The following is a 24,342-nucleotide window of genomic DNA, read 5'->3' as shown; positions in this document are numbered from 1 at the left end:
TTTATTTTTATACTCTACTAAAATGCAACAAAAAAAGGGTTTGATTCTATTAATTTTGTCTTTTTTATTGCACTGTTGCAGCAGATTCCTGTGTAGCTTCAGATCTGAGTTGTCTTATTAGTAAGCCTCATTTATACGTTTGTAGCAACACTATTTTGATATAATGGCAAAGAAAGGGTTCAGTCTTTTCTTGTTTTCCTGTGTCATATGTGGCAGCACTGTTCAATGTTTCTTGAAAACATTACCCACTGTAGTATGTGACGTGTGAATAAACTCCAACTCTGTATCAACAACACTGTTGTGTAACTTCAGTTAAATACTTGTATGTGTGTAGATTAGAAATAGGTAAGATAAAGGATCTGCAGTATTTTATGAAGTATTAATCGTACAAAGGTCAGTTTTATAGTAGAAGTGCGTATTTACCTGGTAGTAGGCTGTCAGTAATGGCTACGCCTCTCTATTTGGACTGGTAGATCTCGGCAGACTGGCAACTTTAAAAGTAGCTCTCGGTTCAAAAAAGGTTGGGCACCCCTGGTCTACAGTGATGAGCAGGTGGAAACTTGTATGTTTATGAATGGGTGAATGCTGAGTTTGAGTAGTCAAGACTGGAAGAGCAGTTTTTAAATGCATATATCATTTATTTTCCCAGTTCATGTTACAGAAAGAATAAATAGGAAAATGAAATATGTTTAGTGTTTCTAACAGATTTAGGAAACATCTGTTGACTTGTTTTTGCCAGCTGTCATCTTATTAGCATGAACTGCAAAGGTCTCTGCCACCAGTAAGGGAAAAACAATGGAAGCATCTGCAAACACCTAAAGAGAGAAATGAGAAGCTGTTAAAACATCAGATACATTTTCCAACAAGGGCCTGTTCAGACCTGTTATTGTGATGAAAGAATAAGTTACTCAATCTCTAAAATTAACGGCAAAATTCAGAGAAATGTTGGCTCTGTGACTGAAACTGGATTTAGTTAACGACCGACAGGTGTGTTCAAAGATCAAAGCGTTTTTGTTTACAGCTCCTGTCCCCTCTAGCCGTGATGTCACCCAATCTAAGTCTTAACCAGCTCTCCCATTCATTCATATGGGGCAAATTATCGCAGTTTTCTGTGATTTGCATGAAAACTGCTTGGCGAATCTCTTATAAAAGACATAGCACCCCGATCCCGGTCATTCCGCACACTTTGATGTGTTTTGTGTGTGTTTTGTGTCAACACCGCATGACAACATTTGTGGCGGAAGAAGGAGAATACGATAAGGTAAGTATGTCCAATACTATACTGTGTGTGGCTTTGCCAGTCACACATAATGATTGAACCCTTTAATTGAACCATTGGACCAATCAGAGGGTTTGATTCAATTGACCAATCAAATGACTCGATTACATGGGCCAATCAGAGGGTTTGACCCATTGGGCCAATCAGGCTAGGTGTAATGGACCAATTATATAATACTTGATATCAAATACCTTCACAGGTTTGGCATCTAAGCTGATCTTGCCCCAGGACACGGCCTCATCAGGTCTGGCTCCAGAGTCACAGCCATCGAACTCCTGAGCCGTGTTCACAAACACCGCATAATCAGCTCCGTCTCTCTGGAGGGAGACAAAGCAATGTATCCTTTAGTTACTTGCAACCTCTCTTCCATATTTGATAAGATATATGTATTTACATAAGAACAAAGCAATCTCATAATCAAAAACGTAGAAAACGTACCCATGCATTTGCATTGCAGACTTGGTGTTTGGACACGCCCCCTCCCAGGGCGAGTATCCCTGTGCTGTTAGCTGCCACTGCAAGATGGTTCAACTTTGCAATATCTGGAATCAAATGCATTGAGTAAGACCAACTACAAACACAGAGTCAAATAAGGTAAGCACCAATGAGGTTTCCCATTATTTTTACCCTCAGCTATGTCCAGTATCAAACCGGGCTTTTTGAATGAGAAGAGGAAGAACGCGTCTCCGATGGCACCGTCTGTCAAGGCAGGGCTGAACACCGGGATGTTATTCTGAAATCGACAGCAGATCAATGTTTAGTGTATTTTAGAGGAAAATCCCTCGTTTTTTTCCAAAAGTCCACACATTTCCAGTCTAATGTATACCGGCAGGACTCGCCTTGTAGGCCCAGTAGTAAACAGATTCAGGGTTGTTGATCTCCTTGCCAAGCCGATGGATTATCTTAGATGGAGTCCAGCGAACGCCCTGAAAGAAGTTAACAAAAAATAAGTACGCTTGATGAGAGGGCGAAATAAAATCGTCTTACAAATTGCTCCTTATCGTCTTACAATTGCTCCTTATCTTTCTTACAGTGCAGACGCTTTTCTGCTTGCTCTTGCCTCTGCTTACTTTTTATGCTGATTTTCCTATTCTTATTCTCTGAAAACTTCGAGCAGCGGCTCCTGGACATTAACTTATCACTGGGACAGTTCATCTTCGTAAATAGACGGAGGGTTTCAGCCATATTTCAACATTTTTACGACGACGTCAGTCTTACAATAGCGTGGCCTAGCAACAGCTAAAGCCTGGTAGGCTACTGCTATTTAGCTTAAGCTAGTTGGTAGCAAAATGCCTCCGTTCTCTACAGATGACTTCCAGAAACTTATACAGAAGATGGCTGTGTTGGAAATGAAAATGCAACGGTTGGAAGTTAACGTGGAAGTGAATGGACTATGTCGTGGGAATGACACGACTTTACCAGTGTTGCAAAGTAATGGAGAAGGGTATGCTAACTCACAGCTAGTTAGCAGCTACAAGGATTCCAAGGAACAGGAGGGCTGTGTACCGGGTAATAAATCTACAAGTGATAGTCCTCCCTGGAACTCTCTGGGTGCAAAGCCTAAGAGTAAATCACTTCCATGGGATTTGGGAGGACGGATAACAGGCAGAGCCCAGAGCTCCGAAATCTGTGATGCGACCGGCTGGCCTGCATTGTTATCACCCAGGAAGAGCGCCTCTTCAACCCCTATTCATACTAGGAAACAGCAGTGGACAGCTGCTAAAGGGAGAATTACAAACAATCCTCCTAAACCACCAAGTGTGCCAATCCAGAACAGATACGCTCCGCTGACCGAGAACCGGAGATCTGATGACCTGGATAACCTGTCCTCTTCACGCAGCAGGGTAAGGACCAATAGCTACTCTAAAAGTAAAAGGCTAGAGGGAAAGCTAACGACTGGGCCTGAAACTCTGATTGTGGGTGACTCTGCTGTAAGAGATGTAAAAGGTCTGTGTAATAAGAACAACACCAAAGTACTCTGTTTTCCCAAGGATGTGGTCTCTGACTTGGCTGAGAAGATCCTGCATATTGGGGCTGAACATCCGACTGTGAAGAATGTGGTACTGCACATTGGAACAAATGATGTTGTGAAACAACAGTCAGAAGTGCTGAAAGAAGACTTTAAATGTTTGTTGGAAACTGCCAGCTCTCTAAATGCAGAGGTGTTCATCAGTGGCCCTCTACCGCCAGTCAGAAGAGGAGTGGAGAGATTCAGCAGATTGTTTGCACTGAACACCTGGCTTTCAACGGCCTGTACTGACCATTCTGTTCATTTTATTGACAATTTTAACTTTTTCTGGGATCGCAGACATCTTTTCAAGGCAAATGGAGTTTGCCTGAACAAGTCAGGAGTGAAATTGTTTATCTCTAACATATTCAACTGCCTGCGTCATCAATCTGTTCCCTCTGCCAAGGACAAGCGGCAAGAGGAATCAAAACACGAGAAAGACACAACACATCATGCAGAAAACCCTGAAGAATTATCACTGCACCCACCTGAGGAATGTTCTGATTATGGGAGACATATGAGACACATGGAGGAGTCTCCACTGCCCCCCCCCCCTGTCAACGCCTTTGAGGATACTCCGTTCACCCTTTCACCCTCGCCCACCCTCCTGGAGATCGATGAACACACAAAGGAGATACAGAGGGTTGGCACCGATTCCTTCCTGGAGTTCAAAGACCAAACGAAGGCGATACGCAGGGCCGGCACCATGTCCTTTACCCCCGCTCCTCAACGACGCCCACCAAAATCACCGCGGAGACGCGCACCATCTCCCCCGTCCTCATCACCGCGCCTACGTCAACCACCTCCCCCCCCTGGCAGCATGTCCTCTACCCCCGCACCATCTAGCCCGTCTCCATCACCGTGCCTACGTCGACCACCTCCCCTCCCTTCGAGGGGGCTTCTGCAGTCTCCGAAGCCTGATAAGGATGTGTGTGTACAAAACACAACAAACTCTTACTGATATGTGATGGGTCCAGGCTCAAGGGCGTATGGCACTCTCAACTCTTTCCAGGACATGTCGGGGCCCTGCCTGCCAGTAGCTTTGCCGATATCTGTGTTGATAGGTAATAGATTAAGAGCGGTGAATCATAGAAACAGGAAGCGCTCAAACGTTTGTGTGAGTGTATCTAATTTAGCAGTGATTCCATGTCAGCCACAGCTTGTTACAAAAAACATGACTGATAGTGTGTTTAACAAACTTAAACTAGCTTTATTAAATGTCAGGTCTTTGGCAGGAAAAACATTTTTAATCAATGATTTTATCACTGAGCACAATCTCGATTTTATGTTTTTAACAGAAACTTGGATTGAACAAAATAACAGTGCAGCTGTTCTTATCGAATCAACCCCTCCCAACTTTAGTTTTATGAGTCAGGAAAGAATGCATAAGAAAGGGGGTGGAGTTGCTATTCTGTTCAATGATTCCCTTCAATGCAGGAAGACATCTTATGGAAACTTTGATTCTTTTGAATATGTGGCCCTTCGGCTGAAATGCTCCTCTCGAGCTCTGTTCCTAAATATCTATAGACCACCCTAATACTGTGCAAGCTTTTTTGATGACTTTACTGAACTGCTGTCTATAGTGTGTATTGACTTTGACCGTCTAGTCATTGTTGGTGATTTGAACATCCATGTTGACAACCCCCAGGACAGAGGGGCTAAAGAACTGTTTTGTGTTCTTGATAGCTATGGACTGACTCAGCATGTGACGGAGCCCACGCACAATAAGGGGCACACTCTGGACTTAATTATCTCAAAGGGTCTGAATATCTCTAAGGTTGTGGTGACTGATGTTGCACTCTCTGACCATTCCTGTGTTTTCTTTGAGAGCTCTATTTCTGTTCACAAAAATGTTCAAAAAGAGGTAACCACAAAGCGATATTTAACTGAAAATACTAGGGAAATGTTTACTCAGAATTTCTCTTCCACACTTGCCCCTGCCAACATCTCAGTAAATGAGCTAGTAGATCATTTTAATTCAAAAATTCAAAATGTTATAGATGCCATTGCTCCAACTAAGGTAAAGGAAGTGTCTGGCAAGAAAATATCTCAATGGAGAAAGGCCATGACCGTGAAAACAGAAAAAAGAGAATGTCGAAAAGCTGAACGCAGGTGGCGAAAAACAAATCTCCAGGTTCACTTTGAAATCTATAAAGAGAGACTTGGCCTTTATAATTTGGAATTGAAAAACGCACGACAATCGTTCTTCTCTGACATCATTACCAAAAACAAAAACAACGCACGTGCCTTGTTTGCTACCGTCGACAGACTAACTAACCCCCCAGTGTCAGTAGCCTCTGAATTTCTATCCACCAGGGCGTGCAATGATTTTGCCTCCTTTCTTCACTGACAAAATTCAGAACATCAGACAAGCAGTCAGTGCCTCTGCATCAGGAACAGCAAATGTGTTGTCCCTATCTCCACTTAACATCAATTCAGACATCATGACACAATTCCATCAGATTAATGATAAAAACCTAGAGGACATTATTCAACTTCTGAAATCCTCCTCTTGCTGCCTTGATATTATTCCAACAGGATTTTTCAAAGATGTTTTGCCTTGCATGGCCTCAGATCTACTTCATATAGTAAACAAATCTCTTCACTCAGGTATTTTTCCACAGGCCCTGAAAACTGCAGTCATTAAACCGCTCTTAAAAAAGAATAATCTAGATGCTTCAGTAATGAACAATTACAGGCCCATATCAAACCTGCCATTTCTAGGTAAAATCATTGAAAAAGTTGTTTTTCAACAGTTGAGTAATTTCTTGCATTTAAATAACTGTTTTGATGTGTTCCAGTCAGGCTTTCGTCCAAACCACAGCACTGAGACTGCTCTTGTAAAGGTCTTTAATGACATCCACTTAAACACAGACAGTGGCAGAACTTCAGTGTTAGTATTATTAGATCTCAGTGCTGCGTTTGACACTGTTGACCACAGCATATTACTAGACCGACTGGAGAACTGGGTGGGACTTTCGGAAACAGTTCTGAATTGGTTTGAATCCTACTTAAAGGACAGAAACAACTTTGTTTCTATAGGTAAATACACATCTGAGTTGACAAATATGACATGTGGGGTTCCTCAAGGCTCCATCTTGGGGCCTCTTCTCTTTAACATCTACATGCTACCACTGGCTCAGATAATGAAGAACAACAAAATAAGTTACCATAGCTATGCAGATGACACACAAATTTACGTAACAATTTCACCAGGAGACTATGCTCCAATTCAAACACTGAGTAAGTGCATTGAACAAATCAATGACTGGATGTGTCAGAACTTTCTCCAATTAAACAAAGATAAAACTGAGGTAATGGTTTTTGGAGCCAAGGCAGAACGTATAAAAGTTAGCGCTGAGCTTCAGTGTGCAATGTTCAAAACAACAGATAAAGCCAGAAATCTAGGTGTAGTCATGGACTCTGACCTGAGTTTCAACAGTCACATTAAAACAGTTACTAAATCAGCCTACTATCACCTAAAGAATATATCTAGGATTAAAAGACTAATGTCACAGCAGGATTTGGAAAAACTTGTCCATGCTTTTATCTTCAGTAGACTCGACTGTTCTGAAGTCTTTACACTGGCTTCCTGTGTGTCACAGAATAGATTTCAAAATACTGCTGCTGGTTTATAAAGCACTGAATGGTTTAGGCCCAAAATATATTTCTGACCTCCTGCTAAATTATGAACCATCCAGATCTCTCAGGTCTTCAGGGACTGGTCAGCTTTCTGTCCCCAGAGTCAGAACTAAACATGGTAAAGCAGCGTTCAGTTATTATGCTCCAAATACCTGGAACAAACTCCCAGAAACCTGCAGGTCCGCTGCAACTCTTACTACTTTTAAATCCAGGCTGAAGACTTTTCTTTTTGTCGCTGCTTTTAATTGAACTATTCATATCTTAGACTGCACTGTAACTTTTATCCATGTACTTTTTTCTTTTAATGTTTAATTGCACTGTAACTTTTATCCATGTATTTTTTCTTTTAATGTTTATTTTATTAGCTTTTCTTTTTAATGACTGATTTTAAATGCCATTTTCTTAATCTCTTTCATTTTTTGTAAAGCACTTTGAATTGCCTTGTGTTGAAAAGTGCTATATAAATAAACTTGCCTTGCCTGCCTGCCTTACAAATAATATTATTTGAGTTTTTTAAAATATATTTTCGAAACTTGCAGCATTTTTTAAATCTTTGGAAACATTTGAAAAATTTGAAAAGTAGTCCACACACCTGAGTGTTCTGCTCCAGCAGCATCTGCTCTAAAATGGGCATCAACCATTTGTCGAATTTCACATAGTTTTCTTCAGGCATCAGTGTGTTTCCTGTCCTGTATCAACAATGGAACACAGCACATAAAAAAAAAAAAACTCTTTTAATTTAATTTCACTTTTAATGTGGTATTTCCATTTGCAAAGTGTCAAATTCTGATGATGCAACATGTTCTCTGACCTGTTCAGTCCTATTTTGTAAAGATGCTTGCCAGGCATATCGAAGTCTCCTATGTACATCGGGCCCAAACACTTGATCAGATCCTCCTCTATACCTCCAGCTGTGGTCACTAAGACATCCACCTATACAGAGAAAGACATATTGATTAGAGAACAGATATGATTTGTAGTGGACTGTAGGACAAGACTATACTGTATATTCCTCAGATTCATATGTAAGGTTGTTTCAATAGTGCAGTTTGTAGACAAGATAGCATCTAACATTTAACAATAGTCAGAGAGAAATTGTGATCTTTATACAAATGATTAGCACTATTATTTTAATTACCTATTCATCTTTTTCTCAACTGATGGATCAATCATGTACTGTTTTAATAAAAAATCTATGTAATTTAGTTTAATATTTTAGAAAACGACTTAATCCTGGTGCTAATGCCTTGTTTTTGAGGAGAGTTGTACCATTTTGTGTTCTGCGAGATAGCGGATACTCTCCCTGACTCCACTGCTGATGAGGTTTAAGGTGTAACTGAAGAAGATGGTGCAGCTGTTAAGGCAGGGGCAAGTGGATGGGTCTTCCTCAGCAAATCCATTTATCCTCTTCATCGGTTGCTGGCGCCTCTCGATCTAGATGTGGAGTGAATTAGACCGATTCAAACGATCATCAGGCAATCAGTTAATTGTGCATTATCAAAAGATAACAATACAATCTAACAAAACCAAAGAAATGTACGTGCGTATTCATAAAATATCTCTTTCTATGTTCCACCATCTCACCATTTTGTTGATCTCCTGGATAGCCAAGCCCACCCTAGTGGCCTGCAGACCGGTGGTAAGGTAGGACTTCATCAGTGCGCGGTAGTCCACTCCCTGGTTGACGTCATAGCCCTGGATCTTTGGTGTATCCTCTGGCACTGGCTCCATTTCTCTATAGGTATTTTCAGGTAATGGGTGGGCATGGTGTGCCATATTGTCTGAAAGAACAATAACAAACATTCCTAAATAAGTTCTGGAAGTGGGAAGTGTAAATATCTATACAACTTGAATGTAAAAGAGCTATTTTCCTCAAGATCAAACATATGCAGGTTTGTTAACTTTGGTAAGTTGTTGTGGTTCTCTTGAATTGTGCATTTGATGCAGATCCACATCAACTGTTTGCATGTATTAAGGGTTGAGACTGAGTGGCCTAAAATATGAGATCACCAAGTAGGTTAGACCAAACCTGAGGTAACCCAGCAGGGACGCGGGAAGGGGGGGTGCTGAGGGGGCTGCAGCACCCCCATATGTTGGCGGAGAGTTGTAACTGCAACGCCAAAAAGTTCACTAAACAAATCAATACAAAAGTTTAATTTTGAGTTACTATTTTTGAGTTAGCATTTTAGTGTAAGCAGTTAATACAAAGCTTCACTAAATAATAAGAGAAAGTGATAATGCGGTGTGCTTCTTCTGTTTCAGTGCAGACAAGATCAGGGATGGGAGTTTTGTGAAACGAGGATTTAAGAACTGGCGAAAGGCAGGGGAAACATTTAGGGAGCATGAGAAGTCCCATCAACACACAGGCCGTCAACAAACTGGCAGCATTCAAACGAACACCGATGAATGCACTGCTCTCACAAGCTGTTGCTAAAGACCAAATGACTGCATTTAATATGACGTTAACTTATTATACAGGACCAAAGCCCCGAATGTTATTTCTGTAGCCCCGGACAATTCTCCCTCAATAATATAATACATTAAAGGTGACCTATCATGCTATATTTGAACAATATGTTGTAGGGCCATACCTATATAAAGTATATAAATATAGTTGTTTTTTTCAAAACACCATTTTGCTCTATATGCTCTTTCCAGCGCTGTTTTTGCAGGGGGCTGATTCTGTGAGCTGCAGCTGACCACTCCCCCCTGCAGGAGAGGGGAGCGTGCTTTGAGATCAGCTGATGGGCTGCAGCGGGGAGAGGAGGGGGACAAAAAGAGATCTCCGTCCTCCGTGTTTTATTCTTATAGAATGCTTTACCTGAACCTCATCATGAGAGGACGGCAGTATTGTAATTTCCCGTGTTCAGTGAATGCAACAGAGGCAAGACACCAGACCAACCAGAGAGTTGCATGGAAATAAAATATAGTCTTATTGGTACCTTATTGGTACAGGTACCTATCCTGTGACAATGTTTAAACTGTCAGTCGGACTCAGAGTTTTTGAAGATGGACATATGAACATTTTTTCTTAAAAAATACGACAATTCTCAAGTGGTGGCTCACACAACAACCCCAGATTCACCACTTGAGCCAGGTAAACAAGGTATGTAAATGTCAGTAAACTTCCAAGTTATGCGAACATGTAAGCAAAGCATAAATTACAGCTACGTTGACGTTACTTTGAATCGCGGGGGTAAGCTAAACCGTTAGGAAGTAGTTAGCCAGAGATATTAAATAAACACTTTATCATACAATCTAAATGTAATGTTTTTTAGCGTTACCTGGTGATTTCAAAGAAAGCTCTCTGGAAAATGTTGACTGTTCGGCATGAAGCTACCTTACAGTACACCGTTGATCCTGAGTCCTGTCAGTTAAAGTGTTTCATAGTTAGCTTGGCTAAGCAACAACCTAGCACTGAAATATATGGATTATGTCAACATCGGCACCTCAGTTGTTTCCCCAACTCAGACTGCAAGGAATCTGGGTGTGACCCTAGATAACAACCTGTCCTTCACTGCAAACATCGCTGCTACAACCCGTTGCTGCAGATACACGCTTTACAACATCAGGAAGATACGTCCCCAGCTGACTCAGAAAGCGACTCAGGTTCTGGTCCAGGCTCTCGTCATCTCACGCCTAGACTACTGCAACTCCCTCCTGGCTGGTCTACCTGCATGTGCCATCCGACCTCTGCAGCTCATCCAGAATGCAGCGGCTCGTCTGGTCTTCAACCTTCCTAAATTCTCCCACACCACTCCGCTCCTCCGCTCCCTTCACTGGCTTCCGGTAACTGCTAGAATCTACTTCAAGACACTGGTACTTGCTTACCATGCTGCGAATGGATCTGGCCCTTCCTACATCCAGGACATGGTTAAACCGTACACCCCAGCGCGTGCACTACGCTCTGCATCAGCCAAACGACTCGTTGCGCCCTCGCTGCGAGGGGGACCCAAGTTCCCATCGGCGAAAACACGTGGGTTTGCTGTCCTGGCTCCAAGATGGTGGAATGAGCTCCCCATTGACATCAGGACGGCAGATATTTTACACATCTTCCGGCGCAAACTGAAAACTCATCTCTTTCAACTCCACTTCGAGCGTTAGAACTATTAACGAAGCACTTTTATACTAATAAAGGACTGGCTTACCTAAAGCCAGTTGAGTAGCACTTGAAATGTTTGGCTCTATGAAACCTGATGTACTTATATGATTCTGTTTTCTTCAAGGTTGTGTCTTCCTGGTCGAATGTACTTATTGTAAGTCGCTTTGGATAAAAGCGTCAGCTAAATGTAATGTAATAATATGGACATCCCGGAAAGCTGAAAATGGACACTAAGGGCCCCCCCCTTGCGTTGGAAAAAGCCGACAGGGGACTTGACATAAAAACCTAGTGCGCTCTGCCTGGCTACATAAGCTAGCTGTTTATATTAGCATTGCCAGGATTTTTGCACCTCCAGAAAAATGGCGTCTTTATAAAAAAATATATGGCGCGCGTTGCATTGTGGGTAGCTGTGACGTCACTGTGTGTGAAAGAATAGCCTGTGAGTTGTTCCGATCTCTGCAATGAATTCTAATACTTAATATTCAGTCATGGTAATCTGTAGGCCTATTTGTATTTTGTATTATCTTATCGTCTGAATATGTAAAGTAGTACACATAAATGTAGTGAAAAAGAATAATATTGGCTCCCAAAATGTATGTGAATGTGTGTGAATGTTAGTCTACAGCAGGGGTGCCCAACCAGTCGATCGCGGGGAGATTCCCAGTCGATCGCGAGATGTGTCTAAAAATAGAACAACAATATTCTGTTTTATCGTTAATGTCCTGTAACATCATCTTCCTGTGCCAGAATAATGCACTTGAACGCATCAAAGCTTTGTGATTGGCCGGCGTGACCCCATGTGTCGGGGCGTGGCTGGTGGGCAGTGCACTAGTTCGCTGACGTTGTCCGTGTCAACAGGAGTGACAGTCCGCACACACACAAGACCGTAATTATGGCAGAAGCAAAAAAGCCCAAAATATATAATTTTCACTCCGAGTGGGAGGATGATTATTTTTGTATCTATTCCAATTCAAAGTCCATCTGTCTCATCTGCAATGCGAGCGTGGCTTTATCGAAGAAGGGTCATTTAGGAGTGGCATTTCAAAACAGTGCACAAACGCTACGAGACGGAATTCCCTCCTAATTCTGCCCTACGCTCCCAAAAGGGGAGGGGCCTGAAAGGACAGCTAAATGCACAGCAGTCCATTTCCACCAGGCCCAACAACAAGAGCAAGGCTGCTACCATAGCATCTTATCGTGTCAGTCACGTTCTTGAGAAACACATGAAGTCTTTCAAAGACGGCGAAGTTGTGAAAGAAGCATTCCTGGAGGCTGCCGATGCGTAATAAAAATAACAGAAGCATTTCAACAGGTTTTTGATATAATAAAAACTCAAGTTAGATACCGTTATTAATCAGCTGTAAGTTTGAGTTTGTTTGAACTTATTCATTATAATTATTGTACAAAATGGTATAAGAATGCAAACTTAAATTGATTATAGTCTATTATCAATTCAGGTTAAGAAACTAGTGTTGCTTGCATCCTATTTTAAAAGGCATTTATTTTTATACTCTACTAAAATGCAACAAAAAAGGGTTTGATTCTATTAATTTTGTCTTTTTTATTGCACTGTTGCAGCAGATTCCTGTGTAGCTTCAGATCTGAGTTGTCTTATTAGTAAGCCTCATTTATACGTTTGTAGCAACACTATTTTGATATAATGGCAAAGAAAGGGTTCAGTCTTTTCTTGTTTTTCTGTGTCATATGTGGCAGCACTGTTCAATGTTTCTTGAAAACATTACCCACTGTAGTATGTGACGTGTGAATAAACTCCAACTCTGTATCAACAACACTGTTGTGTAACTTCAGTTAAATACTTGTATGTGTGTAGATTAGAAATAGGTAAGATAAAGGATCTGCAGTATTTTATGAAGTATTAATCGTACAAAGGTCAGTTTTATAGTAGAAGTGCGTATTTACCTGGTAGTAGGCTGTCAGTAATGGCTACGCCTCTCTATTTGGACTGGTAGATCTCGGCAGACTGGCAACTTTAAAAGTAGCTCTCGGTTCAAAAAAGGTTGGGCACCCCTGGTCTACAGTGATGAGCAGGTGGAAACTTGTATGTTTATGAATGGGTGAATGCTGAGTTTGAGTAGTCAAGACTGGAAGAGCAGTTTTTAAATGCATATATCATTTATTTTCCCAGTTCATGTTACAGAAAGAATAAATAGGAAAATGAAATATGTTTAGTGTTTCTAACAGATTTAGGAAACATCTGTTGACTTGTTTTTGCCAGCTGTCATCTTATTAGCATGAACTGCAAAGGTCTCTGCCACCAGTAAGGGAAAAACAATGGAAGCATCTGCAAACACCTAAAGAGAGAAATGAGAAGCTGTTAAAACATCAGATACATTTTCCAACAAGGGCCTGTTCAGACCTGTTATTGTGATGAAAGAATAAGTTACTCAATCTCTAAAATTAACGGCAAAATTCAGAGAAATGTTGGCTCTGTGACTGAAACTGGATTTAGTTAACGACCGACAGGTGTGTTCAAAGATCAAAGCGTTTTTGTTTACAGCTCCTGTCCCCTCTAGCCGTGATGTCACCCAATCTAAGTCTTAACCAGCTCTCCCATTCATTCATATGGGGCAAATTATCGCAGTTTTCTGTGATTTGCATGAAAACTGCTTGGCGAATCTCTTATAAAAGACATAGCACCCCGATCCCGGTCATTCCGCACACTTTGATGTGTTTTGTGTGTGTTTTGTGTCAATTCAATTAAATTCAATTCAAAACCTTTATTTATACAGATAAAACCCATTGAGATCATAGACCTCTTTTACAATGGTGACCTGCTTCAATTAGTTCCAAACATTAATACAAACATGACAGAAAACAAAGGACATTATATGATACTACAGTTTGTATACTAGTAGCATTTACAGACACCAATATTTTCTGATTGTATAGCGTCTATCCTAGCTTTAAAAACATGAAATGGAATCAAACTGCTTAGCTTCCATTCCTTTTACTGTTCCATGCTAGCGGCGCTGCGCATCTAAAAGCTGTATTTCCTAATACAGTCCTAGCAGTTGGCACATGTAATACAACCACAGCTTTAGATCTCAGACAGTAGCCATTTACAATACGCTGTGAGATCAGGGAACAGATGTAAGACGGAAGTTTCCCTAACATTGCTTTATAAATAAAAAGATACCAGTGATTTAGCCGCCGTACAGTGAGTGAAAGCAACCCTGCCCTTGTATACAGGGTACAATGATGAGTCAAAGTCTTACAGTCTGTCACAAACCTTAGTGCACTATGATAGGCGGCATCTATCTTGGTGAGGTAATTGGCCGGCGCATTCATATAAAATAGATCACCATAGTCCAGCACAGGTAAAAAGGTCACATGTGACTAGCCTTTTCCTGGCCTCAAGAGAGAAACAGGACTTGTTTCTATAAAAAAAACCTAGCCTAACCCTCAGTTTTTTAAGCAGGTTATTTACATGCAGTTTAAAAGAAAGACAGTCATCAAGCCAGATACCAAGGTATTTGTAAGAGGTTACCACTTCAAGTTTTTTTCCTTGCATGGTTACAATATCTAAAACAGGCTCTGGTGACTTTTTAGCTTTTGAAAAGAGCATTAACTTGGTTTTATCCACATTTAAAAGAAGCTTAAGCGCTGAGAGCTGAGTCTGAACAGTGTTAAAAACAGTCTGTAATTTAACAACAGCCTCCTTAACTGAGGTACCTGCACAATACATCACAGTATCATCCGCATAAAAATGTAAGGTAGCTTCCTCCACATTATCACCCAAGCTATTAATATAAATGGAGAATAAAAGTGGACCTAGAACAGAACCCTGAGGTACACCATTAGAAATGCTCAACCACTCAGAAGTGAGCCCATCAAACTGAACACATTGGGACCTTTCAGAGAGGTAGTTCACAAACCAACCCACTGCAAGGGTGGACAAGCCAATGCTGAGTAGCCTCCGTTTTAAAATGCGATGATCAACGGTGTCAAACGCTTTAGAGAGATCAATAAACAGAGCTGCACAACTCTGCTTATTATCTAAAAAACTAGTGATGTCATTTACAACTTTCATTGTGGCAGTGATGGTGCTATGTTTTTTCCTGAAGCCCGACTGATGTTTCGACAGGATGTCATTTATACATAAAAAGTCCTTTACTTGCTCACTCACTAGTCGTTCAAGCACTTTAGCCAGAACTGACAATTTCGAGATTGGCCTATAGTTATTTAAAATAGTTGCCTCCCCTCCTTTTAGCAAAGGCAGGACATAAGCAGACTTCCATACTTTAGGAATTGTATTTGTGCTGAGGGAGAGGTTAAAAAGAGAAGTAAGCGGTGGAGCAATAAAATCTACAGCTATCTTTAAAAAGAAAGGTTCTAGGTTGTCCGGGCCAGCCGGTTTCCTAGGATCTAACTTGGATAAAACATCATGGACAACACCAACAGTAAAAGGGGTAAAACTGAAAGGGTTTTCCAGACCACATTGTTCAAGGATTGGAGCGTTCACAGAAGCAGAAGCACAGTCAGTGACAGAATCAAACAGCGAGCCACAAGACACAAAATGCTTATTAAAACAATTGAGCATAGTAGCCCTGTCTGATATAATGCCAGATTCTGTGTCAACACTGCATGACAACATTTGTGGCGGAAGAAGGAGAATACGATAAGGTAAGTATGTCCAATACTATACTGTGTGTGGCTTTGCCAGTCACACATAATGATTGAACCCTTTAATTGAACCATTGGACCAATCAGAGAGTTTGATTCAATTGACCAATCAAATGACTCGATTACATGGGCCAATCAGAGAGTTTGACCCATTGGGCCAATCAGGCTAGGTGTAATGGACCAATTATATAATACTTGATATCAAATACCTTCACAGGTTTGGCATCTAAGCTGATCTTGCCCCAGGACACGGCCTCATCAGGTCTGGCTCCAGAGTCACAGCCATCGAACTCCTGAGCCGTGTTCACAAACACCGCATAATCAGCTCCGTCTCTCTGGAGGGAGACAAAGCAATGTATCCTTTAGTTACTTGCAACCTCTCTTCCATATTTGATAAGATATATGTATTTACATAAGAACAAAGCAATCTCATAATCAAAAACGTAGAAAACGTACCCATGCATTTGCATTGCAGACTTGGTGTTTGGACACGCCCCCTCCCAGGGCGAGTATCCCTGTGCTGTTAGCTGCCACTGCAAGATGATTCAACTTTGCAATATCTGGAATCAAATGCATTGAGTAAGACCAACTACAAACACAGAGTCAAATAAGGTAAGCACCAATGAGGTTTCCCATTATTTTTACCCTCAGCTATGTCCAGTATCAAACCGGGCTTTTTGAATGAGAAGAGGAAGAACGCGTCTCCGATGGCACCGTCTGTCAAGGCAGGGCTGAACACCGGGATGTTATTCTGAAATCGACAGCAGATCAATGTTTAGTGTATTTTAGAGGAAAATCCCTCGTTTTTTCCAAAAGTCTACACATTTCCAGTCTAATGTATACCGGCAGGACTCGCCTTGTAGGCCCAGTAGTAAACAGATTCAGGGTTGTTGATCTCCTTGCCAAGCCGATGGATTATCTTAGATGGAGTCCAGCGAACGCCCTGAAAGAAGTTAACAAAAAATAAGTACGCTTGATGAGAGGGCGAAATAAAATCGTCTTACAAATAATATTATTTGAGTTTTTTAAAATATATTTTCGAAACTTGCAGCATTTTTTAAATCTTTGGAAACATTTGAAAAATTTGAAAAGTAGTCCACACACCTGAGTGTTCTGCTCCAGCAGCATCTGCTCTAAAATGGGCATCAACCATTTGTCAAATTTCACGTAGTTTTCTTCAGGCATCAGTGTGTTTCCTGTCCTGTATCAACAATGGAACACAGCACATTAAAAAAACAAAACTCTTTTAATTTAATTTCACTTTTAATGTGGTATTTCCATTTGCAAAGTGTCAAATTCTGATGATGCAACATGTTCTCTGACCTGTTCAGTCCTATTTTGTAAAGATGCTTGCCAGGCATATCGAAGTCTCCTATGTACATCGGGCCCAAACACTTGATCAGATCCTCCTCTATACCTCCAGCTGTGGTCACTAAGACATCCACCTATACAGAGAAAGACATATTGATTAGAGAACAGATATGATTTGTAGTGGACTGTAGGACAAGACTATACTGTATATTCCTCAGATTCATATGTAAGGTTGTTTCAATAGTGCAGTTTGTGGACAAGATAGCATCTAACATTTAACAATAGTCAGAGAGAAATTGTGATCTTTATACAAATGATTAGCACTATTATTTTAATTACCTATTCATCTTTTTCTCAACTGATGGATCAATCATGTACTGTTTTAATAAAAAATCTATGTAATTTAGTTTAATATTTTAGAAAACTACTTAATCCTGGTGCTAATGCCTTGTTTTTGAGGAGAGTTGTACCATTTTGTGTTCTGCGAGATAGCGGATACTCTCCCTGACTCCACTGCTGATGAGGTTTGAGGTGTAACTGAAGAAGATGGTGCAGCTGTTAAGGCAGGGGCAAGTGGATGGGTCTTCCTCAGCAAATCCATTTATCCTCTTCATCGGTTGCTGGCGCCTCTCGATCTAGATGTGGAGTGAATTAGACCGATTCAAACGATCATCAGGCAATCAGTTAATTGTGCATTATCAAAAGATAACAATACAATCTAACAAAACCAAAGAAATGTACGTGCGTATTCATAAAATATCTCTTTCTATGTTCCACCATCTCACCATTTTGTTGATCTCCTGGATAGCCAAGCCCACCCTAGTGGCCTGCAGACCGGTGGTAAGGTAAGACTTCATCAGTGCGCGGTAGTCCACTCCCTGGTTGAAGTCGTAGCCCTGGATCTTTGGTGTATCCTCTGGCACTGGCTCCATTTCTCTATAGGTATTTTCAGGTAATGGGTGGGCATGGTGTGCCATATTGTCTGAAAGAACAATAACAAACATTCCTAAATAAGTTCTGGAAGTGGGAAGTGTAAATATCTATACAACTTGAATGTAAAAGAGCTATTTTCCTCAAGATCAAACATATGCAGGTTTGTTAACTTTGGTAAGTTGTTGTGGTTCTCTTGAATTGTGCATTTGATGCAGATCCACATCAACCGTTTGCATGTATTAAGGGTTGAGACTGAGTGGCCTAAAATATGAGATCACCAAGTAGGTTAGACCAAAGCTGAGGTAACCCAGCAGGGACGTGGGAAGGGGGGGTGCTGAGGGGGCTGCAGCACCCCCATATGTTGGCGGAGAGTTGTAACTGCAACGCCAAAAAGTTCACTAAACAAATCAATACAAAAGTTTAATTTTGAGTTACTATTTTTGAGTTAGCATTTTAGTGTAAGCAGTTAATACAAAGCTTCACTAAATAATAAGAGAAAGTGATAATGCGGTGTGCTTCTTCTGTTTCAGTGCAGACAAGATCAGGGATGGGAGTTTTGTGAAACGAGGATTTAAGAACTGGCGAAAGGCAGGGGAAACATTTAGGGAGCATGAGAAGTCCCATCAACACACAGGCCGTCAACAAACTGGCAGCATTCAAACGAACACCGATGAATGCACTGCTCTCACAAGCTGTTGCTAAAGACCAAATGACTGCATTTAATATGACGTTAACTTATTATACAGGACCAAAGCCCCGAATGTTATTTCTGTAGCCCCGGACAATTCTCCCTCAATAATATAATACATTAAAGGTGACCTATCATGCTATATTTGAACAATATGTTGTCGGGCCATACCTATATAAAGTATATAAATAGTTTTTTTTTCAAAACACCATTTCGCTCTATATGCTCTTTCCAGCGCTGTTTTTGCAGGGGGCTGATTCTGTGAGCTGCAGCTGACCACTCCCCCCTGCAGGAGAGGGGAGCGTGCTTTGAGATCAGCTGATGGGCTGCAGCGGGGAGAGGAGGGGGACAAAAAGAGATCTCCGTCCTCCGTGTTTTATTCTTATAGAATGCTTTACCTGAACCTCATCATGAGAGGACGGCAGTATTGTAATTTCCCGTGTTCAGTGAATGCAACAGAGGCAAGACACCAGACCAACCAGAGAGTTGCATGGAAATAAAATATAGTCTTATTGGTACCTTATTGGTACAGGTACCTATCCTGTGACAATGTTTAAACTGTCAGTCGGACTCAGAGTTTTTGAAGATGGACATAAGAACATTTTTTCTTAAAAAATACGACAATTCTCAAGTGGTGGCTCACACAACAACCCCAGATTCACCACTTGAGCCAGGTAAACAAGGTATGTAAATGTCAGTAAACTTCCAAGTTATGCGAACATGTAAGCAAAGCATAAATTACAGCTACGTTGACGTTACTTTGAATCGCGGGGGTAAGCTAAACCGTTAGGAAGTAGTTAGCCAGAGATATTAAATAAACACTTTATCATACAATCTAAATGTAATGTTTTTTAGCGTTACCTGGTGATTTCAAAGAAAGCTCTCTGGAAAATGTTGACTGTTCGGCATGAAGCTACCTTACAGTACACCGTTGATCCTGAGTCCTGTCAGTTAAAGTGTTTCATAGTTAGCTTAGCTAAGCATCAACCTAGCACTGAAATATATGGATTATGTCAACATCGGCACCTCAGTTGTTTCCCCGACTCAGACTGCAAGGAATCTGGGTGTGACCCTAGATAACAACCTGTCCTTCACTGCAAACATCGCTGCTACAACCCGTTGCTGCAGATCCACGCTTTACAACATCAGGAAGATACGTCCCCAGCTGACTCAGAAAGCGACTCAGGTTCTGGTCCAGGCTCTCGTCATCTCACGCCTAGACTACTGCAACTCCCTCCTGGCTGGTCTACCTGCATGTGCCATCCGACCTCTGCAGCTCATCCAGAATGCAGCGGCTCGTCTGGTCTTCAACCTTCCTAAATTCTCCCACACCACTCCGCTCCTCCGCTCCCTTCACTGGCTTCCGGTAACTGCTAGAATCCACTTCAAGACACTGGTACTTGCTTACCATGCTGCGAATGGATCTGGCCCTTCCTACATCCAGGACATGGTTAAACCGTACACCCCAGCGCGTGCACTACGCTCTGCATCAGCCAAACGACTCGTTGCGCCCTCGCTGCGAGGGGGACCCAAGTTCCCATCGGCGAAAACACGTGGGTTTGCTGTCCTGGCTCCAAGATGGTGGAATGAGCTCCCCATTGACATCAGGACGGCAGATAGCTTGCACATCTTCCGGCGCAAACTGAAAACTCATCTCTTTCAAGAGTCAAGAGTGGGACAATCTTTTCCCGGAAGGAAGAGCAGCTCAGTCTTGTCAAGGTTGAGCTTGAGGTGATGAGCAGACATCCACTGAGAGATGTCAGCTAGACAAGCAGAGATGCGTGCGACGACCTGGGTCTCTGAGCGGGGAAAGGACAGAATTAATTGGGTGTCGTCAGCGTAGCAGTGGTATGAAAAACCATGCGGGCTAATGACTGATCCGAGCGAGTTTGTGTACAGGGAGAAGAGGAGGGGACCAAGAACAGAGCCCTGAGGGACCCCTGTAGTTAATTGACAAGGGTCGGACTCAGACCCTCTCCAAGTCACCCTGTAGGTACGGTCTTTCAGATATGAGGTGAGGAGGGAAAGTGCAGAGCCTGAAACTCCAAGTTTTTGGAGAGTGCGAAGTTGGATCTGCTGATTCACCGTGTCGAATGCAGCAGACAGGTCCAACAGGATGATGACAGAGGAGAGGGATGCAGTTTTGGCAGTGTGCAGTTCCTCCTTGACAGCAATGAGAGCAGTTTCTGTGGAGTGACCTGCCTTGAAACCAGACTGGTGCGGATCCAGAAGGTTATTCTGATGGAGATAACAGGAGAGTTGTTTAAAGACAGTGCGTTCAAGTGATTTAGACAGGAACGGGAGGAGAGAGACAGGCCTGTAGTTTATAACATCAGACGGGTTGAGAGTAGGTTTCTTTAGGAGAGGGTTTACTCTTGCCTCCTTGAGACTGTTTGGAAAGTGACCAGAAGTTAGAGAAGTGTTGATGAAATGGGTGAGAAACGGTAGAATATCAGGAGCGATAGTCTGAAGGAGGTTTGAGGGGATAGGGTCCAGAGGACAGGTGGTAGGGCGGGCAGAGGTAATGAGGGTTAGAACCTCACTTGGAGAGAGAGGGGAAAAGGAGGTTAGTGTGTTGGTGGAAGGAGGGTCTGGTGACCCAGCGGTGAGTAAAGGGGAGTCAGAAAAAGAAGAGCGAATATCATCAACCTTTTTTTCAAAGTGGGTAACACAGTCGCTTGACAGAAGTGAGGAGGGGGGAGGGGCTTTTGGAGGGTCCAAGAGGGTGGAGAAGATGGAAAATAGTTTTTTAGGATTGGAATAGGAAGATTGGATCTTATCTTGAAAGAAAGTGCTTTTTGCCTGAGAGATCGAAGCAGAGAAAGACGAGAGGAGAGCCTGATAGGTTAGGAGGTCGTCACGGTGTTTGGATTTCCACCGTTTCCGCTCTGCTGCCCTAAGGACGGTTCTATTAGCACGCAGTGCATCATTTAGCCAGGGAGCAGGAGGGGACTGACGAGCCTGCCGAGATGTGAGAGGACAGAGAGAGTCCAGAGTGGATGAGAGAGTAGAGAGGAGAGTTTCTGCAGCAGAGTTTGAAGGCAGGAGTTGGAACGAGTCAGAGGAAGGGAGGGCTGAGAGCACCGACGAGGCAAAGGTAGAGGGGGAGAGGGAACGAAGGTTACGGCGGACAAGTGCAGGATGAGAAGAGATTAGTTTGTTATGTTTGGAAAGGGGTAGAGAGAATGAAATGAAGAAGTGATCGGTTGTGTGGAGCGGGTGTACAGAGAAGTTAGAAGTAGCGCAGTTCCTTGAGAATATGAGATCAAGGACATTGTCAGCTTTATGAGTCGGTGGGGACGGAGACAGTGAGAAAGCAAAGGCGGTTAACAGGGATGTTAGTTCATCTATCTTCCCTGTCTGGAGGTTGAAGTCTCCGAGAAGTACAGCGGGAGGGCCAGTTTCAGGGATGTGTGAGAGGAGATTATCTAATTCCTCCAAGAAGTCCCCCAAGGCGCCTGGTGGACGGTAGAGAACAACAATGGTTAACTGTATAGGATGGGTTACTGTGACGGCATTGAATTCAAAGGTGGAAGGAGTGAAGTTAGGTAGCTTGAAGAGGGAAAAGCTCCATTCGGGAGAGAGCAGGAGACCAGTGCCACCTCCTCTGCCAGTTGGTCTGGGTGTATGGGAGAAGGAATATGCAGTGGAGAGAGCTGCTGGGGTGGATGTGTTGGATGGAGTAATCCAGGTCTCAGTGAGAGCAAGGAAATCCAGAGATTGCAGGGAGGCGTAGCCAGAGATGAAGTCAGCCTTAGGAACAGCTGACTGGCAGTTCCACAGGCCACCTGAAACTAGATGTTGGATCTCAGTGGAGCATGTGGGATAGACGAGAGCAGGCCGGTTATATCGATTAGGAGATACATGGGGCCAATGATCATTTCGAGAAGACACATGAACAGGAATGGAGAAAATACACATGATTATAGCATGAGGGGCTAAACAACTAAAGAAAAGAGAAATAAGACACTAGCTCAATCAGAGTAGGATTTGCCTCCTCTTTGCCACCCTCGTGACTCCCGTAGGACTCCAATGTCTTTGTCAGTCTTACTCCCGCAGGACTCCAATGTCTTTGTCAGTCTTCGGCTGTCTGACGCTTAAGCTGACGCTCCAGGAAAGAGCTACCTAAAATGGACGCCTGATTGCTGAGTTCTCACAGCTGTAGGGCCACGCCCCTCTAATTAGTTAACTATCTACAGCTGATGGGCGACAATAGACTGGCCCTGCCTATATTGTAATGCAGGATTGAGAGCTGAGACCTGTGAAGCAGGTTTCGCCTGAGCAGATCTGAGATTTAAAATCTCTCAAAAGCGATTTAGCCGTTTTAGCTACAATAACTAGAACAATTATACAGAGTAGAATAAATGAAACAGAGAAGTCTAATTAAACAACAATATAACTTACAGTGGTTGCTGCGTCAATAGGTAATGTCGTCACCCGGTCCAGATGTACACTGAGTTCATCAGATTTTAAATGCGGTATTTAAATGCTTTTTTAGGTGAAAGATGAGTCACGCTGTTGTACTTCACGCAATCAATAGACTGGCCCTGCCTATATTGTAATGCAGGATTGAGAGCTGAGACCTGTGAAGCAGGTTTCGCCTGAGCAGATCTGAGATTTAAAATCTCTCAAAAGCGATTTAGCCGTTTTAGCTACAATAACTAGAACAATTATACAGAGTAGAATAAATGAAACAGAGAAGTCTAATTAAACAACAATATAACTTACAGTGGTTGCTGCATCAATAGGTAATGTCGTCACCCCGGTCCAGATGTACACTGAGTTCATCAGATTTTAAATGCGGTATTTAAATGCTTTTTTAGGTGAAAGATGAGTCACGCTGTTGTACTTCACGCAATCAATAGACTGGCCCTGCCTATATTGTAATGCAGGATTGAGAGCTGAGACCTGTGAAGCAGGTTTCGCCTGAGCAGATCTGAGATTTAAAATCTCTCAAAAGCGATTTAGCCGTTTTAGCTACAATAACTAGAACAATTATACAGAGTAGAATAAATGAAACAGAGAAGTCTAATTAAACAACAATATAACTTACAGTGGTTGCTGCGTCAATAGGTAATGTCGTCACCCGGTCCAGATGTACACTGAGTTCATCAGATTTTAAATGCGGTATTTAAATGCTTTTTTAGGTGAAAGATGAGTCACGCTGTTGTACTTCACGCAATCAATAGACTGGCCCTGCCTATATTGTAATGCAGGATTGAGAGCTGAGACCTGTGAAGCAGTTTTCGCCTGAGCAGATCTGAGATTTAAAATCTCTCAAAAGCGATTTAGCCGTTTTAGCTACAATAACTAGAACAATTATACAGAGTAGAATAAATGAAACAGAGAAGTCTAATTAAACAAGAATATAACTTACAGTGGTTGCTGCATCAATAGGTAATGTCGTCACCCGGTCCAGATGTACACTGAGTTCATCAGATTTTAAATGCGGTATTTAAATGCTTTTTTAGGTGAAAGATGAGTCACGCTGTTGTACTTCACGCAATCAATAGACTGGCCCTGCCTATATTGTAATGCAGGATTGAGAGCTGAGACCTGTGAAGCAGGTTTCGCCTGAGCAGATCTGAGATTTAAAATCTCTCAAAAGCGATTTAGCTACAATAACTAGAACAATTATACAGAGTAGAATAAATGAAACAGAGAAGTCTAATTAAACAAGAATATAACTTACAGTGGTTGCTGCATCAATAGGTAATGTCGTCACCCGGTTCAGA

At 42.1% G+C, this 24,342-nt stretch overlaps 2 protein-coding genes across 2 annotated transcripts; both read right to left on the bottom strand.

Moving 5' to 3' along the window:
- Positions 1 to 617: 617 nt before the first annotated feature.
- On the bottom strand, positions 618 to 10,630 carry LOC117554413 (deoxyhypusine synthase-like). The gene is made up of 10 exons (XM_034228859.1): positions 10,603 to 10,630; positions 8,514 to 8,710; positions 8,199 to 8,363; positions 7,741 to 7,862; positions 7,522 to 7,618; positions 2,119 to 2,205; positions 1,907 to 2,012; positions 1,718 to 1,821; positions 1,471 to 1,596; positions 618 to 815 (listed from the first exon to the last, which is right to left on the bottom strand). Exons 1-10 carry the CDS (start codon positions 10,613 to 10,615, stop codon positions 708 to 710), a joined length of 1,125 nt encoding a protein of 374 aa, XP_034084750.1. The 5' UTR covers positions 10,616 to 10,630; the 3' UTR covers positions 618 to 707.
- Positions 10,631 to 13,145: 2,515 nt separating this feature from the next.
- Positions 13,146 to 24,342, bottom strand: LOC117554414 (deoxyhypusine synthase-like). Its single transcript, XM_034228860.1, has 10 exons — positions 24,300 to 24,342; positions 17,772 to 17,968; positions 17,457 to 17,621; positions 16,999 to 17,120; positions 16,780 to 16,876; positions 16,532 to 16,618; positions 16,321 to 16,426; positions 16,132 to 16,235; positions 15,885 to 16,010; positions 13,146 to 13,343 (listed from the first exon to the last, which is right to left on the bottom strand). The coding sequence occupies exons 2-10, from the start codon at positions 17,961 to 17,963 to the stop codon at positions 13,236 to 13,238; spliced, it is 1,107 nt and encodes a 368-aa protein (XP_034084751.1). The 5' UTR covers positions 17,964 to 17,968; positions 24,300 to 24,342; the 3' UTR covers positions 13,146 to 13,235.

This window comes from Gymnodraco acuticeps, unplaced genomic scaffold, assembly GCF_902827175.1.
Source record: "Gymnodraco acuticeps unplaced genomic scaffold, fGymAcu1.1, whole genome shotgun sequence".
Taxonomy (NCBI): domain Eukaryota; kingdom Metazoa; phylum Chordata; class Actinopteri; order Perciformes; family Bathydraconidae; genus Gymnodraco; species Gymnodraco acuticeps.
This window is presented reverse-complemented; position numbering and strand designations above follow the sequence as displayed.